This window comes from Benincasa hispida, chromosome 8, assembly GCF_027475165.1.
Source record: "Benincasa hispida cultivar pf3 chromosome 8, pf3_genome.v1.1, whole genome shotgun sequence".
Classification (NCBI taxonomy): Eukaryota; Viridiplantae; Streptophyta; class Magnoliopsida; order Cucurbitales; family Cucurbitaceae; genus Benincasa; species Benincasa hispida.
The window spans coordinates 25,827,274-25,846,544 of NC_143485.1; the positions used below are offsets into that span (position 1 = coordinate 25,827,274).

General features: G+C 34.9%; 1 protein-coding gene across 1 annotated transcript; it reads left to right on the forward strand.

Moving 5' to 3' along the window:
* Positions 1 to 4,831: 4,831 nt before the first annotated feature.
* Positions 4,832 to 15,315, forward strand: NAR1 (ferredoxin hydrogenase). The gene is made up of 12 exons (XM_039039016.2): positions 4,832 to 5,340; positions 5,447 to 5,575; positions 5,802 to 5,872; positions 6,276 to 6,429; positions 6,630 to 6,816; positions 12,081 to 12,207; positions 12,622 to 12,799; positions 12,921 to 12,970; positions 13,056 to 13,227; positions 13,693 to 13,819; positions 13,904 to 13,995; positions 14,757 to 15,315. The coding sequence occupies exons 2-12, from the start codon at positions 5,450 to 5,452 to the stop codon at positions 14,907 to 14,909; spliced, it is 1,437 nt and encodes a 478-aa protein (XP_038894944.1). The 5' UTR covers positions 4,832 to 5,340; positions 5,447 to 5,449; the 3' UTR covers positions 14,910 to 15,315.
* Positions 15,316 to 19,271: the final 3,956 nt, after the last annotated feature.

Genomic DNA, 19,271 nt, shown 5'->3' on the forward strand with positions numbered 1-19,271 from the left:
GTTGAACTTCTTACTTCCAACACTTAGTAAAAAATTCATACTTCTTGCTATGCCATTCGTTCAATTTTTCCTCCCCAACTTTTGCACGCCTAATTTCATCACTTTAAGGTTCTTCTATGTCTCCCAACTCCTTCCAAAGCATAGTTTGAATACTTAATCACATTTCCACTTCTCCAATGGCTACACGTTCAACCCTCACTTCTAACACTTAGCCAAATCTTTCACTTCCAAGACTCTAAGGCATGGTTCCTCTTTTCCTAAGTGTTTAAGCACATTCGCCCTTCTAAATGCTCAACTATGCTTCCAACCTTCATTTCTAGTACTTAGCTAAATTTTTCTGCTTTTAGGCCAATTCATGCTTTTAAGTTTTTCTAGGCTCAAAGTATAGTTTGAATACTTAGCCAAATTTCTATCTTCAACTTACTATGCTTCCAACTCTTGAATCCCAACCTTCTTCTCTCAATACTTGACCAAACTTTTCTTCTTTTCTTTTAATCCAACACATACTTCATTTCTAAGTTCAACCACATGCTCCCAACACTTAGAAAATTTTCTAAGTACTACTGTTTCCTTCAAAATGTAGTTTGGATACTTAGCCAAATTTTTACTCTCCAAATTTCTAGCATGCGTTCCAACTAAGTATTCTTAACTCTAATGGTTAATTAGTGATTTTTAAACCTAAGTGGAGGGAAAAGAAATCAAGGGCTTACAAATTACTACCCCTTAAAAGAATTTCATCCTCGAAATTGGACTAAGTCATTAGAAAGACACTTTTATTCAAGTCAAACTTAATATGTACATAACATACTCACAATTATTTACATTATTAACCAAACTTTTAGAACCAAAAGTCTTTCCAATTCTTCTTATGAGTTTCTTGAGCGTTTAACAGGCAGTCCTTACAACGGTGCCCTAGTTGTTCACATTTCAAACATAGTCCTTCTCTTCCCTCGCTGTCCTCCTTGTGGTACTTATTACATCTGTGACAAGGAAGATTTAGTTTCATTGTGCTAGAACTTTCTACCCCTAAGTCAGTTGACGTTGCCTGCTATTTTTAAAAACCGAGCGAATTTGGGGCATTTCTTCCTAATGTGACCTTCTTGTCTGCATATGTAACAACAGTTCATTCCTTATAGACATTCTCGGAATGGTTCTCACCACAACTCAAGCACAAGAGATTTTTCCATTCCTCAGTCCCCATTCTTTATTTCTGAAAAATGAATATCGAGGAACATAAACAACAAGTAATTGTAATGTTAGATGAAACTATTAACAACACTATATTATTAATAATGTAATATTTAAGTCTTACACTGCCACTACAACAAAATTTAAAAGGTTCGACTACAATTTTATTATCAAAACGCCTTTCAAGTTTTCAGGGCCTTGTCTTTGCTCTTGCATTCTTGTTTAAGCTGAAGATAGTTTTGCTTGTAATGCCGAACCTCTCCGTAGTTGTAGCATACATTCATGTTACTAAAACACCACCCTGGATGATATCTATTACACTTCGAGCACCAAGGTTTCCTGTTGACATTCACAGTAGATCCTCTAGGTTGCTTGGTGTATACATCTTCTTCAAGGTTTCCTGTAATTTGTTTGCCACTCACTGAGTTATTTGCTCATTCTTTTCTTTTGTGTCCTCCTTTTCAGGTAGTAGAAGAGTCCGACTTGTTGTTTGAAGAAGAGGTCTGCCACAAGATAAATTTCTTGCTTAGTAGTGGGAATTGGGTGGAAAAAATTATTTGTAAAACCTATTAAACTGTATGAACTCTATTTCTGATATATGAAAATTCAAAATAAATTTTCTCTGACTAAGATCGAGTTAAAGCTAAATCAGTTAAAGATGGACAGTAGGTATCATAAAAGGGTGGTATCTACCGTCCTCACGCCTCCTTCATGCAAAAGATGTAAGCTCGGTGGGGTGTGACAGGTTTTTTAAGAAATAAATGGATAAAGAATTTTCATATTCTATCTTGTTCACATTTTATTATATTTAATTATAACTAATAAGTAGAAACCATTTTATTAATAAAACTCAAATAAAAGGTGAATGAGAAAAGGAAAAAAAAAACCTAAAAAATATGTGCAACCAACGTGGGTGGTGGGATGACCTAGCTTAAGAGTTGAATTGAGTGGTTGGATGAACAATTAATTACATTATATTTATAATCACTAAACTAATAATGAAAATGGTTATAATACCTATTGTGTCTTTTACATATAGTATAGATAGATAGATTAGTTATTGCTAGATTTATAAATATTAATCCTAGGAATGAAGTAACATGAAGAATGCTTCAGCTATGAGATAACGATATATATTTATAGGCAGTTAAAAAATGATTTAAAATTTTATAATAACAAAAGGTTGTAAATCATACAACAAAAATGACGTAATGAAGTAACGTGAAGGAATGCTTTAGTTATGAAATAATAATATATTTTTATAAGCAGTTAAAAAATGATTTAGAATTTTTTAATTACAAATGGTTGTAAATCATACCAAAAAAAAAAAAAAAATGGCGTGGATTACGTTGGAAACTCTCTCTTAACATACCATTATAATTAAAATAGTAATGAAAATAGTGTAAAAAAGAAACAATTTTGAAGATCAAACCACTAATTTGAGAGTCAACTGCATGGAGAGTGTTTAGGCTAAATGTCAATAACATTTTCCTCAATATCTTGAGAGTGAAAGTTAGTTATAATTGAATCGGCTAATTTTGAAATAAATTATGCTTTTAAATCTAAAAAGAAAAAAAAAATACTACTCAATTATATTTATCCTTAGCTCAAATGTTTTGAAATTATGGATTTTAAGTTAATGAAACTCCAAAATTTTCCTTCAAAATGGAAGCGCTTTCTTCTATAAAGAAAAAGAGTAAAGAAAATAAAAGATCAAGAAACCAAGCCACCACATCTCCTTCTAGTTGGAAGATACTGAACCGATTACCGAACCAAAAAATTGGTTCTCTCTACCACTAAACCGGAAAAATCAGAATTTTTAGGAAAAAACCAAATCGAACCATCAGATAATTGCGTCTCTCTATCTTTCTCATCCTCTATGTGTATTCCTCCAACAACTATCGCCGAGGGTACGTCCCTCCATCATAGGTCATCGGTAAACAATCGCGCTGAAATTCTACCCTCCAGTTGTCACCTGACGTTGATTGTCATCATCTATGGAGTCACTGGTTTTCGCAGCTTTGCCCTCTCATTCGCCAAAAAAAAAAAAAGTAAGACACAGCAAGGTTAGACGGCATTGCTTGAATAACATTGGTATCGAGGTTTCTTTCGAGTTTTCTCGAGCTCAAGAAGACGTGAGGGATATAAGAAACGGTCAATCGACCGAGGGAGGAAGAAAAGGAGAGGCGTTGGGCTAAAAGGTCCAACTTGCTCGCCTCGGCCTCGAAGACCGAGGTAAGTTGGACCAAATGGTGCAACCTCCCTTGTCGATCAAGGTTGAAGTAAGTTGGGCCAAATCGGGTAAATGGCTCGACTTAACCCTTGCCCAAAGAAGAAGTCCAAATCTTGTTGGTCGGCTCGAATCGACTTTTCCCAAAATCCCTCTATCTTTCCTAATCTCCTTTACTTCTTCTAATTCTTTTTAGGTTTAGAATCCACATCCACCATCGAAAAGATAAGTTATTCTCTCCTATCTCTAGCTTGCTTTGACCCTTTAATAAATACTGATTTAAACATTAGAGGTTCTGTGGCAGGTACCACACCAGTGTTTTCTTTTCTTGTCTTGCAGACAGTCTTCATTCCCCAAAGTTATAAATTCACTGTCGAAGGTATGTGAAGGTTAGGTGAGTCTTTCTGTCAGGATTTTGCCATCAAAAGAAACATAAAAGAAATAAACAAAATGTAGCTAATATTAATATAATATAACTAATAAACATATTAATTGAGTGAGCACTCAACTAACCTATACTAATGGTGATAATGAAGTTAGTAGGGGTGTTAATGGGTTGGGTTGGGTTGAGTTGAAAGACTTTTTAGACCCAACCCAATTTTTTGGTTGTAAATTTTTTCAACCCAAATAACCAAGAAATATTTGGGTTGAGTTGGTTCGGGTTAATCGGGTTATTTATTTAAAATTTTGTTCTAAAAAGAAGCAAAATGTAAATACGTAAAAATCTAATTTAATCATTTTCATATATTAAATTAAGATTAACAACTCAATTTCAATTTATATAGTGAAAAATTTCTTTCTAAACTATAGAGAAACTATTTTAAGAGTTGTTGAAGAATAAATTATTCAAAATATATTGAAATTAAATAAAATTAAAATCAATATACGTATAAATAATTGTATTATAAGTAATCAAAAATATATTTTTTAAAGATAATAATAAATTCGGGTTGGTTCGGGTTAGTTTGAGTTATATTAGGTGAACCCATGAACCAACCCAATCCATAAAATTTTCATTTATTTGAACCCAACCCAACCCAACCCAAACTGCATGGGTTGGGTTGGGTTGATCAGTTTTTTTGAATTATCAGATTTTTTTGAACACCCCTAGAAGTTAGGCTCGGGACCGAATAGTAGGAAATTTAGCCACATTCATTAGTTTTTTTTTTTTTTTTTTTTTTTTTTTTGCTAATCATATAGATAGGGAGATTCAAACCTACTTTTTTTTCTAACGATTCAAGCCTATTTTTTAATTGATAATATATTCGACGTTCATATGCTAGTTGAGTTATTTATGAACATTAAAGATTAAAGATTAAAGATTAAAGGTTAAAATAGAATTATTATTTTTTTAAAAAAAAGTAAAATAGAAAATGAAAATTGATTTCCACATAGAGACCATTTAAAAGAAGTATGGTGTAAAACAAAAAAAGATTCTCCGCTGATTCTGGAGGTCTTGGCTGCCATTCTACTACCCGACACAGCTCCTCATCGTCAACCGACTTCGTCTTCTTTTCTAGGTTCCACCACCACCGCCGCTCTCTTTCACCCAATTCTCTCTTTCCTTCCCTTTTGCCGTTTTTCCTCATCGCTGGACTTTGCCCGGCACCTGCCCTTCAACCTCTTTCCCTTACAATCCCCTCATCGGTGCGCCGCCGACCACCAATCCGCTGTTCTCCGATACATCCATATCTATCGTCTCTTTTCTTTCCAGTATTTCCCCCCTAAGACCCTTCTTGTATTTCCCTGATTGGGATCGTTTTTATTAGCTGCCGGTGATTTTGCTGTCCTGAGTTTCTGAGTTTCTGGTAAAATCACCGACTCGGGCTCTGATTGATCGGCTTAAGTCTGTTCTTGTCTCTCTCTCTATCTTTCTCTTTGAAGGGGTTTTCGTGCTTTGAAACCCTAAATTTCATTTGAAGGTTTGCTTTCTTGTATTGATGGAGTTGTGATTCTTTTTTGTGTGGGTAGCTATTGGGTTCTGCTTTATTCGTTTTGTTAACGATTGATTTTGAATTGTTTGATTAGGAGATGTCTGAGAAATTCTCGGCAACATTGAGGATAGGGGATCTGAATGATTTCATAGCGCCTTCTCAGGCATGCATAGTTTCTCTCAAGGGGCTTAAAGCCACTACCACGAAGCCGGATAAAGTTGAGGTACTTTTTCCATTTTATATGCCTATCGTTGCTAAAGTTGCAGCTCATTGTATGCTTTTAGTGATTTTTTTCGTTGATTTTGTTTTCTTCACTTTTTTCTAGTAATCTTTAGGAATTAGCAGTAGTACGCATAAAACTGAGTGGTTCTTTAGGAACTTTCTGTTTATTGATATGTCTCTTTTCTCTTTCTGTTATTTTTTCTTTCATTTCTGCGTATATTATCTAGGTTTCAGCTTCTAGGATGCAACTGAAAGCAGAACCGGTTAAGATTTCACTGAAGGACTGCTTAGCGTGCAGGTAATTGTAATTATCTATGTTGTGAACTATTTTTGAAGGATCAAAGTGGTTTATTGGCTATACAAAATTTTAAAATAAATTTGAGTTACTTTCGTTTTTATATGTTTTTCTCCCTTCAAGTACTGTTTTCCGTTGATATAACTTGCTTGTTCTCTATGAATATGGATAACAAAATCAAAGGAACTCCTGCTGAAATATTTTAGATACAAGGTGAAGTATTTGAAAAGCTATGAATTTCTGATAAATCACTTATCAGATTATTTTGTAAAAACTTAATTTGGGAACTCCCTGTTTTCATGATATTTTGTTGGAATATTTTAATTATAGCTCTTCGATTTGACTTATATTTCTCATCTTTTACCTTGTGATGATGTGTAATAGACCTGCTTATGTGTAATTGTAGTGGTTGTGTAACATCAGCTGAGACTGTCATGCTGGAGAAGCAAAGTTTGGATGAATTTCTTTCCAACATAAATAAAGGAAAGGTTGTAATTGTCTCATTATCACCCCAATCCAGAGCTTCACTTGCTGTCCATTTTGGCGTCTCTCCCTTGAAGGTAAAATTCAAATTTTGTTGTATATATTTGTCCCATGATTGTAATTAGTTTACTGCATATATTCTTTTTGAGAGGACAGGGGCTAGAAGGAAAATCTAATTGACTGCGGTGCTTCCTCTTGATGTTGTATTAATGTTATTGAATGCTTGAAATATCTCTCTATTGAGGCAACTAACTACTAAGTGCTTGGCGTTGGTCAGGTTTTTAAGAAACTCACAACATTTTTTAAGTCCATGGGAGTAAAAGCGATATTTGATACAAGTTGCAGTAGAGATTTAACCTTAATTGAAGCTTGCAATGAGTTCATAGCAAGGTATAGAAAAAGCCAGCTAGACAATGAAGAAAAATGCAAGTCGTCAGTTCCTATGATCTCATCAGCATGCCCAGGTATATTTTTTTTTTGGGACATTTGGGTATTGTATTTAATGATAATTGTGCAAATCCTGACTTTGTTTTTCGAAATAACTAGTATATTTGAGGGTGAGTTCTCTTTTCTTTTATGGTAGAATAGAGTTAATATGGATAATTTCACTTGTCTTTAATTGGGCCAGTTGGTCAATTTGGATAGTTTCGACTCCAATATTATAAATATTTATTTTGTTGCGCGAGTTATAATTTTTACTTTTCTAAGTTCTCTGCAATTTAAAACTGTCAGTGTGCAACATCATATGCTTGGTAAACCAATTTCACTATAGATGGTTTTGGTTGAATGGCCAAGAACATAAATAAATAACAATAATAGTGCATTTAAAGTTTGGTAAGAAGGAGAAACAAAATGGTATTTTGCAAGCAATGAAAAGAACAAAGAAATAGAAAGAGATAGAGACGGAGCTGATTTTGCAAGCAATGATAAGAGGAATAAGAGTTTTCCAACACCTTTAATTTTATAATGTGTGAGAGGAAGAAAGGGTGTCGGCGTGTCACTGAATATATAGGATAAGTAGAGTGTAATTCCCCCCGTGGGATATTCATTCTGATGAGACTCACGCAGTTTATAATAAATATTCTCATATTATTATTACAACTAGAGATTTCACAAAGGAAAGGCTAGAAGAGTAAATAATCTAATTAACACTTAAACTTCAGGGATCAAATAATATCATAAAGGCATCTTTTCTAAAAGCTTATCTACAAGTATTCCCTTCTTTGACACTCATTTTATACAAAAATCATATCATGAATAGTGGCACTAGGGTGAATTCCAGGGCTTCCCTTCTCTCCTCAATACATTTGCCAGAAACTAAGAAAATGGCCATACATCACTTTCTCAATGAAAACACTTCTCCTCTCCATTAAATAGTTACAGGCTATACATTGTCATACCCTACTAACCAATTCCCTGACGGCCTTACATTTCCCTTTCTTACCCCCATGACTAGTATCTCAAGTGAGTGTATCTAAGGGATGCCTATGATGACCATCAGTATTTTAAAAGGGAGGGAGGATCTATTGACTGCTGCAGAGACAGGTGGGTAGAATGAATATTGGGAAAAATCAGCGTTATATGGAGTGAATATCGATGAAGTAACTCTAAATTCCACAGAAAACAGGTTGAGGTGTAAAGCTGGTAATTTACCGTTCATTTACTTGGGTTTGCCTATGCAACGATATCCAAAACAAAACTCGTTTTGGCAGCCAATTATCTACAAAGTGCACTTGAAGCTTGATAGACGGAAAAGATAAAATTTATCCAGAGGAGGTAGGCTAACTTTTTGTAATTCGGTCTTGGCTAATCTCCCTACCTATTATATGTCAATATTCCAACTGCCTAGCTTGGTCATAGTAGAAATAGACAGGATCATGTGCAGATTCTTGTGGGAAGGTCACGAAGGCAGTAAGTTAAATCACCTAGTGAAATGGGAAATTGCCTCGAAAGATACACATGGTGGTGGCATAGGTGTTGGCAATTTGAAAAACAGAAGCATTGCTCTTTTATTTAAATGGAATTGGAGATTCATTAAAGAGCAAGATTTGCTTTGGAGTAGGGTGGTTAAAAGCATTCATGGCTCAGATCCTCATCTTTGGCACACGTCGGGCAAGCATGGGCTGAGTTTGAGAAGCCCTTGGATCAGCATCTCAAAGCTTTGGAAAGATTTTGGCTCCCTTGCACACTTCAAACTTGGAGATGGTAGGAACATCTACTTTTGGTCTGATTCTTTTGTTTGGAATTATCTTTTAAGGAGAATTATCCAAGACTTTTTCTTGTGGCCTTATCTCCTGATGGTAGTATTAATGACAATTGGGATTTTAGTACAAATTCTTGGAACTTAATATTCCGAAGACAGCTCAAAGAGGAAGAGATCTTAGAATTTCAGCAGCTATAGTCTCAAATAGAAAAAAGAAGAGTTACTTGCAATTCAGATTCCCGGTTATGGTCTTTGGGGTCATCTGGAAGGTTTTCGGTTAAATCTATGTCTAAATATTTGAATTCTTCCACCTGTTTAGACAAAGAAATTTATCAAGGCATTTGGAAATAAAAAAAGGCCCAAAAGAATTATATTAGATTTGGATTCTATTTTTTGGAACTCTAAATTTTTCGGCTACTCTTCAACACAAATTTTGGGAAAAATGTCTTTCTCCTTCCATGTTTCCTTTGTGTCAAGCTATTTGAGAAAACTTACAGCACCTACTATTTGAATGCTTCTCTACAAGCAAATGTTGGTGGAAGTTGTTTTTCTTCTTCAACTTATGTTGGGCCTTCGGAAAGTCAATTAGAAGATAATATGTCTCAAGTTTTGGTTGGTTCTCTACTCTCTCCTAAAGCTCAGACACTTTATCTCAGAAATCTGGTTTGAACAAAATCAGAGAGTTCTCCATGACAGGACCTTGGATTGGTTAGATCGTTTTTGTTCTACCCGTCTATTTTCTTCTTTGTGGAGTTCTCAATCAAAACATTTTGTTGATTACTTTATCAAGATATGTCTTAATTGGAATGCTTTTGTTTTTTCTATGTAATCATGTATTCACTAAGTATATCAAATGGATCTCTTTTGTTTTGGGATGTGATGAGGATGCTAAGGATGTGTCAACCTGGTTGAGATATCCGAGTACATATGCTGATCCTTAGATTCTATGTTTTGCTGTATCTTTGCTCATTTGCTTCTTGTATTTTGCAGTGATATGTTGAGGCGACCCCAGGCGCGCGCCTCAAGTGAGAGGCGAGGCGAACTGGGGTCTTCTCGCATCTGTGCAAGTTAGGGTGCCTTCAATTAGGCGCTCGCCTGACTGCTTTTGTGCGCCTTTGGCGCCTGATAAATATACTGCTTTTTTTCTTTTTTTTTTTTTTTTGGTTGAAAAGAAAGTACAAGCGACAAAATCTAACCCCTAAACTCATGAAAGGATAGGGCCAATGAAATTCCATGCAAAGAATGTCAATTTGATTTTCAATCTCATCTTAGACAGTCGGTGGTTTTGCATGCTTTTTCAATTGAATTCTTCTTCTTTGTTCGATTCCAAATTCTACAGCTTTTGTTCTTCCTTGACTTCTTCCTCAATTCTTCTTCTCATGTTCTTCTTCTTCTTCTGACATGATCGGGAGCTTCTGATTTCTTTTTTCTCCAGTAGTCTTTGTCGTCTTCTTCATTTGACTGCATATTCGGTGATTTGTTTCAGTCTTTCTTCTTCAGCTTCTATCTTCTTGGACTTCTTGCTGAGTTGTTGGTTCTTCCATGAGGTGGGGTTTTAATGAAATGTTTAACTTTTATAATCACTTTTCAAAAGTTCTTTAATTGAATCTTCAATTTAAATCATTAAGATATAAAATCATAATTATGTTATTATTTAATCTTTTGTATAATAAATCTGAAACAGTTAATATTTTTATATTTCTTTCAGTTAGTGAAGTTCAGATTATAATTTCTTTTATTGTTTTCTATTTCTTTTTTCTTTGAAACAACTTAGATGATTCTGATTTCATTTTCTAGTGAGATTTTATATATATATATATATATATATATATTATTATATTATATTATATATTCAGATTTATTGAGGTGAGGTATGACATTTTGATCTTTTTACCATTTAGTATTAATCTGAAAGGCTTCGACAGTTTATAGACTATATATAAAAATTTATGCTATCTATAAATATAGTTGTATTTTGAGCAATAGTCTCTTTTCATTGTACCAATGAAAGGTTTTATTTATGTTTCAAAAAAAAAAAAACATCTTTTATTTGTTTTTTCTTTTTTGCCTCCAGGGGATTGTGTGTTGTGGTTCGTAAGCAAATGACACTGTTTTTCTCAAACTCAACTATTGAAGATATTTTTTTTTATTGTAAGAAAACAGAATCATTTCCTTGATAACATGAAATCACACAATGATGTGGACTTTCCAATGGATTACAAAAAAGACCTCCAATTTTGGACAAAAGATTAGATAAACTATAATTGCAAAAGGGAGGACTCAATTTGACCAGATAAGTGCTAAATAGATGTGGATGTAAGAAAAGATTCAGTGTCCTGTTCCTTATCTGTTAAGATACAAGAATTATGCTTCAATCATGTTGACCAAACTAAGGCCCCAGTGAAGTTCAACTACAGTATCAATCTTTCTTGAATGGATGGCCATTGAAAATATAGTGGAGATTAGCCCAAACATCTTGAGGAAGAGCGTTCTTCCATGTGAATTCTTGAAAGATGAAGTCCCAAAAGGTTTTGGCAAAGTGACAATGACAGAAGAGGTGGATGTGCGATTCCCCCTCATTTTTGCACATAATACAACAGTTTGATGAGATTTTTATCCAAGGGAGCGCCTCTGGAGCTTGTGATAAACCTTAAGACTTGAGTGACTTAATTCCCAAAGAAAGAATCTGTCTTTTTGGGATATTTTCTTTTTCAAATGAATACGTATTATTTACAGCCATGTCATCCATTGATGATAGGGATTTTGTGAGGGATTTTATTGAGAAAAACCCATTCTTCTCTGAACTCCAGAGCCAAATGTCTGAAGACTCATTAAGGTTGACTAATGCCCAAAAAAAAAAAAAAAAAAAAAAGAAAAAAAGAAAAAAAGAAAAAAGGAAAAAAAAAATTCATGAGAGAAACAATCCCAATTTTCAATTTCAGCCTCTGTTAGATATATCATAGGACAAAAATTCCAAGAGGAGGATTAGGAATTCCACATATTATCCACAGATCCATCCATCTTTATAGTTGACAGCTTACAGGGATGGGAAACTATTGAAGACGTCATGATTAATTGCTATCAGTTTGTTCTTCTTGACGTTATTTTTAGGGGCTAGTAGGTTGTCTTGATCAATTGTCCGGTCCTGCACCTCTACAATTATTGAACTCATTGTGATTTGAAGTGATATTTTGATTTATTACTTTAAATATTTTTAATGAGTTTATTTGATTTCATAATGTTTGGGGATACCTGTTGGCTGTCTTTTATTAATGTTTGCAATGAGATACCAAGAAATATATGGACAAAATGTCAAGAATTTGCATATAGTTACTATTAATATGATTTCAAGTGAATTTATTTATCAATTTAAATAATTTTTATGAGAATTTAATTTCATAATTTTTTTTGGGAATACCTGTTGGCACTTGTGGTTTATCAATGTTCTGACAAATTTAAGAGCACCTACTTCTTACATGTTGACAATCTTTTCTTCTCAAACGCTCACATCTCTTATGATTTCAGGATGGATATGCTATGCTGAGAAGCAACATGGATCCTACATTTTGCCATACATATCATCAATCAAGAGTCCTCAGCAAATGATTGGATCAATAGTCAAGCATCATATATGCCAAAAATTGGGTATTAGGTAATTGCATTTTATTTCTATTATTCCTGGTCTTTCTGATGTACTTGTTTAGAAATTGTGATGGTATGTGCAGCTGGGCTATTTACAGTGGAGCGATATGCTTAGAGTTAGACTGATAAAATATGGTTATCGTATTTATGGCATGAATTGATTTATTTAGGAACAGCATGACAAGTAGTGACAATTTTGATTGTTTCATATTGGTATTTCCTAAATATTTTTCTACAGTCAACTCAGACATGTATATAATATGGACAAGTTATTTCTGACTCTTCCAAGTTCTTGAATAATGCTTAGAATATTCTTTTAGAGAGAGATCGTCTTTGCAATGACCTTACGGTAGTGCTCGATCTCTTTTTTTCATTTCTTTTCTTTTTTTTTTTGGGAAATTTATGGTTTGTGTGTATTTGGCAGGTCAGACGATGTTTACCATGTTACTGTGATGCCCTGTTATGATAAGAAACTAGAGGCAGCCAGGGAGGATTTTGTTTTTCAATTGGACTCAGCCAACAACACTCAGGAGGATGAGGCCCACAGAATTACAGAAGTAGATTCAGTATTGACATCTGGTGAAGTTCTAGAATTGATACAGGTTCATCTTTGTCTCATGTTGTTTATGTGTGTTTTTTTGTTAGTATGTCTGGTGTCTTTAGTTTTGGTTTTGGCTTCCCACGAACCTTTATTTATTTTTGTGTGTTTGTTAATGCTTGCAGATGAAAGAGGTGGATTTTAAGAGCTTAGAAGAATCCCCTTTGGATACAATGTAAGGCTAAATGACTTTATTAAGCCTCTCCAGGTTTACACATGTAATATATCTAAGGCTGTCATGCTTGGCTATCTTCCTGCAGGTTGACAAATGTTAATGAAGAAGGGCATCTTTTTGGAGTTAGTGGAAGTTCTGGTGGTTATGCAGAAACAATTTTTAGGCATGCTGCCAAGATACTCTTTGGAAAAGATATTGAAGGCCCTTTGGAATTCAAACCCATTCGAAATTCAGATTTTCAGGAGCTCACGCTTGAGGTGAGCTAAATATTTTTGAATTGCATATCAACCCCTTTGGCACCTAGGGGCTTATCATTATTGAGTATTACCAAATACCTAGCATTGCTAGATAGTGGTCTAAGTATAAACATTAAGATGATTCTTATGTGGTGTTTTGTACGAGTGATAAAAACTTAACCTCTAAATTGTGCCTGAGATTTCTTCCCAGCCCCCATCATTGCTTTGTAATTGTTTTCCTATTGATTCTTCTGTATTATTAGAATATTGGTTAAAACTTAATCTCGACAGTTATTGATAAAAGTTGTTCCAAATTTCGTGCATATTTAAAATTGCACCGTTGGACTCTCACAGTTTAAACAAATATTGAAGTTGTGGGCATATCACATGATTATATATCTTTCTTCATCTTGTTTCCTCTCCTTTTAATCCTTGTGAATGAATTGTTAGCTTATGCATGTGTCTGTCCATGTATGTTTGTTGTAGGTGGAAGGGAAGACTTTGTTGAAGTTTGCACTATGCTATGGATTCCGAAATCTGCAAAATGTTGTCAGAAAAATCAAAACAGGAAAATGCGACTACCATTTTCTAGAGATTATGGCTTGTCCTTCAGGTGAATTTCTGCAGTCTGAATGTGTTCAAACGAAGTTGTTTGAATGGTTGATTGATCTAGATTTAATGTCATTATTGAAAACAGGTTGTCTAAACGGAGGGGGTCAAATTAAACCCAAGCCTGGACAATCTCCAAAGGATTTGATTGAGTTATTAGAAGCTGCTTATCAGGAAAACGTAAGTACATTCATGTAGAGTTTATTGTTTACGACTTTCCGTGCCCAATCTGGAACATATTTTGGTAGTTCCTTTTTGTTTGTTCTGGTTAAGAGGTCAGATTGATACTGTTTGTCTGTAAAAATTCTCATTCTGAAAAGGACCTGTGAAATTTGTTTTCTTCTAAACAACGTTCATGTTCATATATCTACTTATCAACTCATAAGTAGATATGAACCCCTTCATGCTGTCTCTGAAAGCCAACTTGATAAAATTTGAAAAAACAAACTAAATATAATAACAGAGGCAATATGCTGGTAGACGTAGAACATATGAAACGATAAGCTACTACCAGGCTCCCAGCAGTAAAAACTTATGTTAGGATGGCCAGGAAGAGAGATGTTCCAAGAGTTGGTCATGTGGGATTCCGGTTGAGCTTGCATATGTTCCGGCGGAAAGCTAGGAGTGAGGTAATCAGTTTTGCTTAGGGAATGGTAGGGAGAGAAGCTGATCCTTTTGGCCTGGCTTGGCATTTTGCTATTGAGCTTGGAGGTCTTCTTAGCTTGTTTTCAAAGTTGCATCTGTTTAGTAGCTATTTGGGTTAGTTAGCCATTTGTTTGCGAAGTTGAATGATGCAACTCTTTAGAGTCTTGATTTCTTGTAATTCTTGGGTTAACTGTTATTGCATATATTGTTTTATATTGTTTTATATTGTATTATTCTATGTTCATTTGGTCTTCTTATGTATATAACTCAATTAGGTCATGCTGATGTCGTCTCAGGTTTTAATTAGAGATCCGTTTGAGAATCCAGTGGTGAAAGATATATACAAGGAGTGGCTGGAGCAACCAGGTTCAGAGAAGGCAAAGAAGCATATGCACACTGAATACCACCCAGTGGTAAAAAGCATTACTGCCCAACTCCACAACTGGTAACAAAATACCACTCCTAACCATAGAATTTTGTAGCACAAAAGCTGAAAATTAGATGAATTATAACTGAGTTTTGGAGAGAGTTATGCCTCATGCTTGCTGTGATAAAGTCACCCGGTGGTTCACTCCTGGAAAGAAAAGGCTCAATTTTGATAGGATTTAACACTTCAAAATATAATTCTTGTTCTTCCACCTTACCCAAGTTGCTGTACATGATCTGTATTTATGTTGTAAGATAGAAGAATAAAAAAGAAATAGTTTGATTTCTTGTTAGATTTTATATGATCAGTATTTTTTTTGTTATTTATTATTGTTTTTTCCCCTTCTTTCTGAATAAACATACTCTCTTGATGAAGAAGATTCAGCCGTTTAGATATATTATTGAGCGATTGCTCTGTTTCTTTGTGCCTCTCTGCTTCTTTCTATGGAATTGTAATGGCTGCAGGTATTAAATTTCTGTCAGGTTGATATTTGTATCTGATATTTCTATGGTTGGTTCAATTATATCGTAAAAAAAGGCCACAAACCATTAAAAGAAACTTTTTCCGTGTATATTTTTAATGTATCGTTTTTGTAGAATTGATATATCAATTCTTCCAGGATTTTAGGTTTAGTTTCAATTTGGTTCATATGTTTTTAAATGTTATGATTAAGTGTTGGACAACTATGCATTGAACTATGCACTACCAAGTGAGAAAATTAGGATTGAACGTATAGTAAGAAGATAGTGAACACATAAGAGGTCCAGGCTAGAAATTTAGCTAAGTGTTAAGACAACATATGACACAATAAGTAATTGAAACTCTAAAGTTTGAGGGTTGGATGCCTAGAAGATGTAGTGGATGCATAGAAGGCTAAGTGGATGCCAGTTAAAGCGTATGAGGGCAAGAATAGAGCCTGAGATAACCATTTAGGAGGAATTTGCACTGAGGAATCCCAGGAGACATAAGGTAAACACATACCATGAGAGGACAACATGTTTGGACGTATGAGTCAAGGTGTTGGGTGTTTGGGAAGTTATTACGGAATAAACATCAAAAAGATGGTTTGGATACACAAACTTTAGGGAGGTGTGCGTTGAGCTTCATCTTGGATGCATAGTAGGAAGTTTTGGACTTGATCAAGGGAAGAAATCATGCTACAAAAAGAAAGTTAGGGTCAAGAAGTAGGAATTTGGGAAGTTGAACGCATGGACAAGGGGACCATGTGTCCAACAAGGTGTATTTGGGGCGGAGTGGTAGCAAGGGGAGGAATGTGGCTTCTCCGTATGAATTTTGGCAAATCGAAGCAGGAGGTGGAGGACGGAGGTGCAAGATTGAATATAGGACAAACCACTTAAAAAATGAGTATGTGTTGGACATATTCACAACTTACCTGCATGCAAGTAGGTGGTGGCTCTCACAGGTAGCACAAGAGTGGAGTTACAGAGTGCTGCTAAAGTCAAGGTTTGTCACATTGTAGCCACGTTGCTGGATCAAGAGTTCTGTAACCTAGCAGTAGTGTTATCTCAGCTGAGTCTAGAGTTGTATAAACATTATAATTGTTTGATATAAAATAAATTAATTAGAGAGTTATTTCATACATGGCTAAAGTATTGTTGGGCAGTAATCACAATAGAGTATGAGATGAGTTCGGTAAGTGCAAGGTGATTGATAATAGGTGTTACAAAAGGGTGATGTTTGTTATCTTCATGCCAACAGAAGAATGAGGACGACAGATATCACTCTTTTGTGATACCTACTGCCTACTCTTACTTGTTTGGTTAACTCCCTCCCAGCCAAGGAAAAACAATAATAGCTCTTAGCTAAACTCACTTTATTACAACTTGGCTAATGTTTATACAATCTCAGATTTTTAATTACAGAAACTCATAATAACAAACTTAAGTTCGGAAGTGTGACTATAGTGTGGCAGACCTTGACCATAGCAGTACCTGAGAACTCTTCAACATCCGTTACTTGAGAAGAATAATATAGAAGAAAAGAGTGAGCTTCAAGAAGTTTAGTGAGTGACATTTTAAAACATGTTTTCCATATACGTTAATAAACATGATCGTACTCAAATATCAATTTTATGAACTCATGATTTGTATACTTGGTATTTTAAATTAATAATCTTAGAAGAAGTTATAGAACCCCGGAACATCTGATAAACATCATCCTCAAACTTTAGTTGAGGGAGAACCCCATTTTGCTCAATCGCTCAACGTCGAAGTTCTTAGTTGACGTGGAGTAGTCTCAACATAACCAACGTCGATAATACCTACGTGCATGTAGGATATTCATTGGAAGAATGTGTTTGGAAATCAGAAGAAACATATGAAATAACACAAAAAGAAAAAGAGAAAATAGAAGAGTGATGAAGAAATAGGGAATGTAAACTTATGAGTATACTATATAAAATGTGAAAATAGGAAGTAAATTAAAGAAATCATGATGTTCTAAAAAGTAGTTGTGTTAATAATAAAATTTCTAGTATTTGATCTGCGTGTCGACAAGTTCTTTTATAGAAACCATGTTGAGAAGTAGGAGAAAAAGGAACCAAGCAAGTGCTAGTAGACCTAGAGAAGGCAGTGAAAGCCGAGCAAGTTATTCCTAGGAATAAATTATGTCGGAAGAACAATATTAAGAGATTTACAACATGCTTGACTGAAAGTCTAGGTACAATTCAGTTAGATCCTGAGAAGAAATACGAGATGGAGCGTCTTAAGGCACTGGGAACATGTACTTTAAAGGGACCATTGATCCGGTGGACATTGAGGTTTGGATAACTCAGATTGAAAAGTGTTTTAAGGTTATGAGGTGTCCAAAAGAACAGAAAGTAACCTTGGCCACTTTCTTGTTACGAAGACGAGCGAAGGACTAGTGGAGGATAGTAAAGAATGGAAGAAGGGAAAGAGATGAACCAACGTGAAGAGTATTTCAAGAAGCTTTTTACGAAAAATTTTATCAACGATCATTTCGTGATTCAAAACGAAATGAATTTTTACAATTGACTCAATGGAACATGACAGTGGTAGAATATGAACAAAAATATACGAAGCTCTCGAGTTATGCCTTGTACATTATTGAAGGCGAAGGTGAACATTGTAAGAGGTTCGAGACTGGTTTGAGACGAAATCCGAACCCCTGTTATTGCTTGTACTGCTTGGGAAGAATTCTCTAAGCTTGTCAAAGCAATTTTGAAAGAAACAATCCAAGTACCCAATACAACATGTCGAATGTACACATGTCGACAATATCCCGCTAAACATACTCGGGTACGCTGACAATCCTAGTCAATTTATACTAACAATCCCAGCCAGACATCCACGAGATATGCTAACAATATTTTGGGTATAGTTTTAATTTCCAATTCAATTCACAATAAACATGCATCCACATAATATCAGAAAAATAGTCAAAAGAACATGAAATCAATGAAAACATATTTTCCGATCATGCCACAACTTTCTAAACCATGAATATATATATTTTTATATATATATAGCCATATAAACATATCAATTTACCAAGACAGAGAAAGGAGGACCACTCACAATTCACTGAGAAAAAGGTTTCCACACCTTTTATACTTCTTATTCCACTTAAATCTCGAGCCTGTAACAATCTAGAAACCAATTTAGAATCCTGTGTTTAGGATCAAAATAGTCTTAGATCTTTTTCTTAACCCTAAACCTAGCTTACCAATCCTAAAGACCTCGAATTAAACCTTTAAAGTGGTAGAGACAACTGTTGGCCGCAGGGTTGCACTGTTGGACGCAAGGTTTGCTCTTCACTACCAAGTTGGACGTCTGTACACCCTCTCCCAACGCCTGGTTCAACCTTTTCAACGCTTAAAAATCAAGCTTGGACATCTGGTATAACACTCCAATGTATGGACGAACTTCTCACTGCAAGGTAACTCTCGACTCTCTTTAATCACTTTCGTCTGAGGTTTTTCTCTAACCATTATGTAGTATCAGAGTGGTAGTTTTTTTGTTCCCAATTTTAATTTTTCAGAATTAAAATTCAGTTTATGGTGGGGTTTGCATTACTGTACGATGTTCATGTTGATAAATGATTATTGGTTTTTCAATTATGGATGTTTTCGGGATTGGTCTTTAGAATTTACTGCTTTAATTTACAAATTGGTTTGTAAGGGCTCGTTGTTTTAGGCATTAATGTGCGATCGAGTCTGTATTTTTTAATGTTTGTGTCGTTCGTGAGTTTTTCGATGACGTTTTGAAGAAAATGAGGCCCAAACCGGAGCAAAAACGATGGAGATCGCCATTGTATAGTAGGTCGTATAGTAGCGTTGCAACGTTGTGTCCTAGCATTGCAATGCTTTGAAGAGTCAAATGGAAGAAATTTTTCGTAGCGTTGC

Coding starts and splice junctions, on each gene's coding strand:
- NAR1 (XM_039039016.2), top strand. CDS start 5,450: ATGTCTGAGAAATTCTCGGCAACATTGAGGATAGGGGATCTGAATGAT. Junction 5,873..6,275: donor AAGGACTGCTTAGCGTGCAG/GTAATTGTAATT, acceptor GTGTAATTGTAG/TGGTTGTGTAACATCAGCTG. Junction 12,800..12,920: donor AAGTTCTAGAATTGATACAG/GTTCATCTTTGT, acceptor TAATGCTTGCAG/ATGAAAGAGGTGGATTTTAA.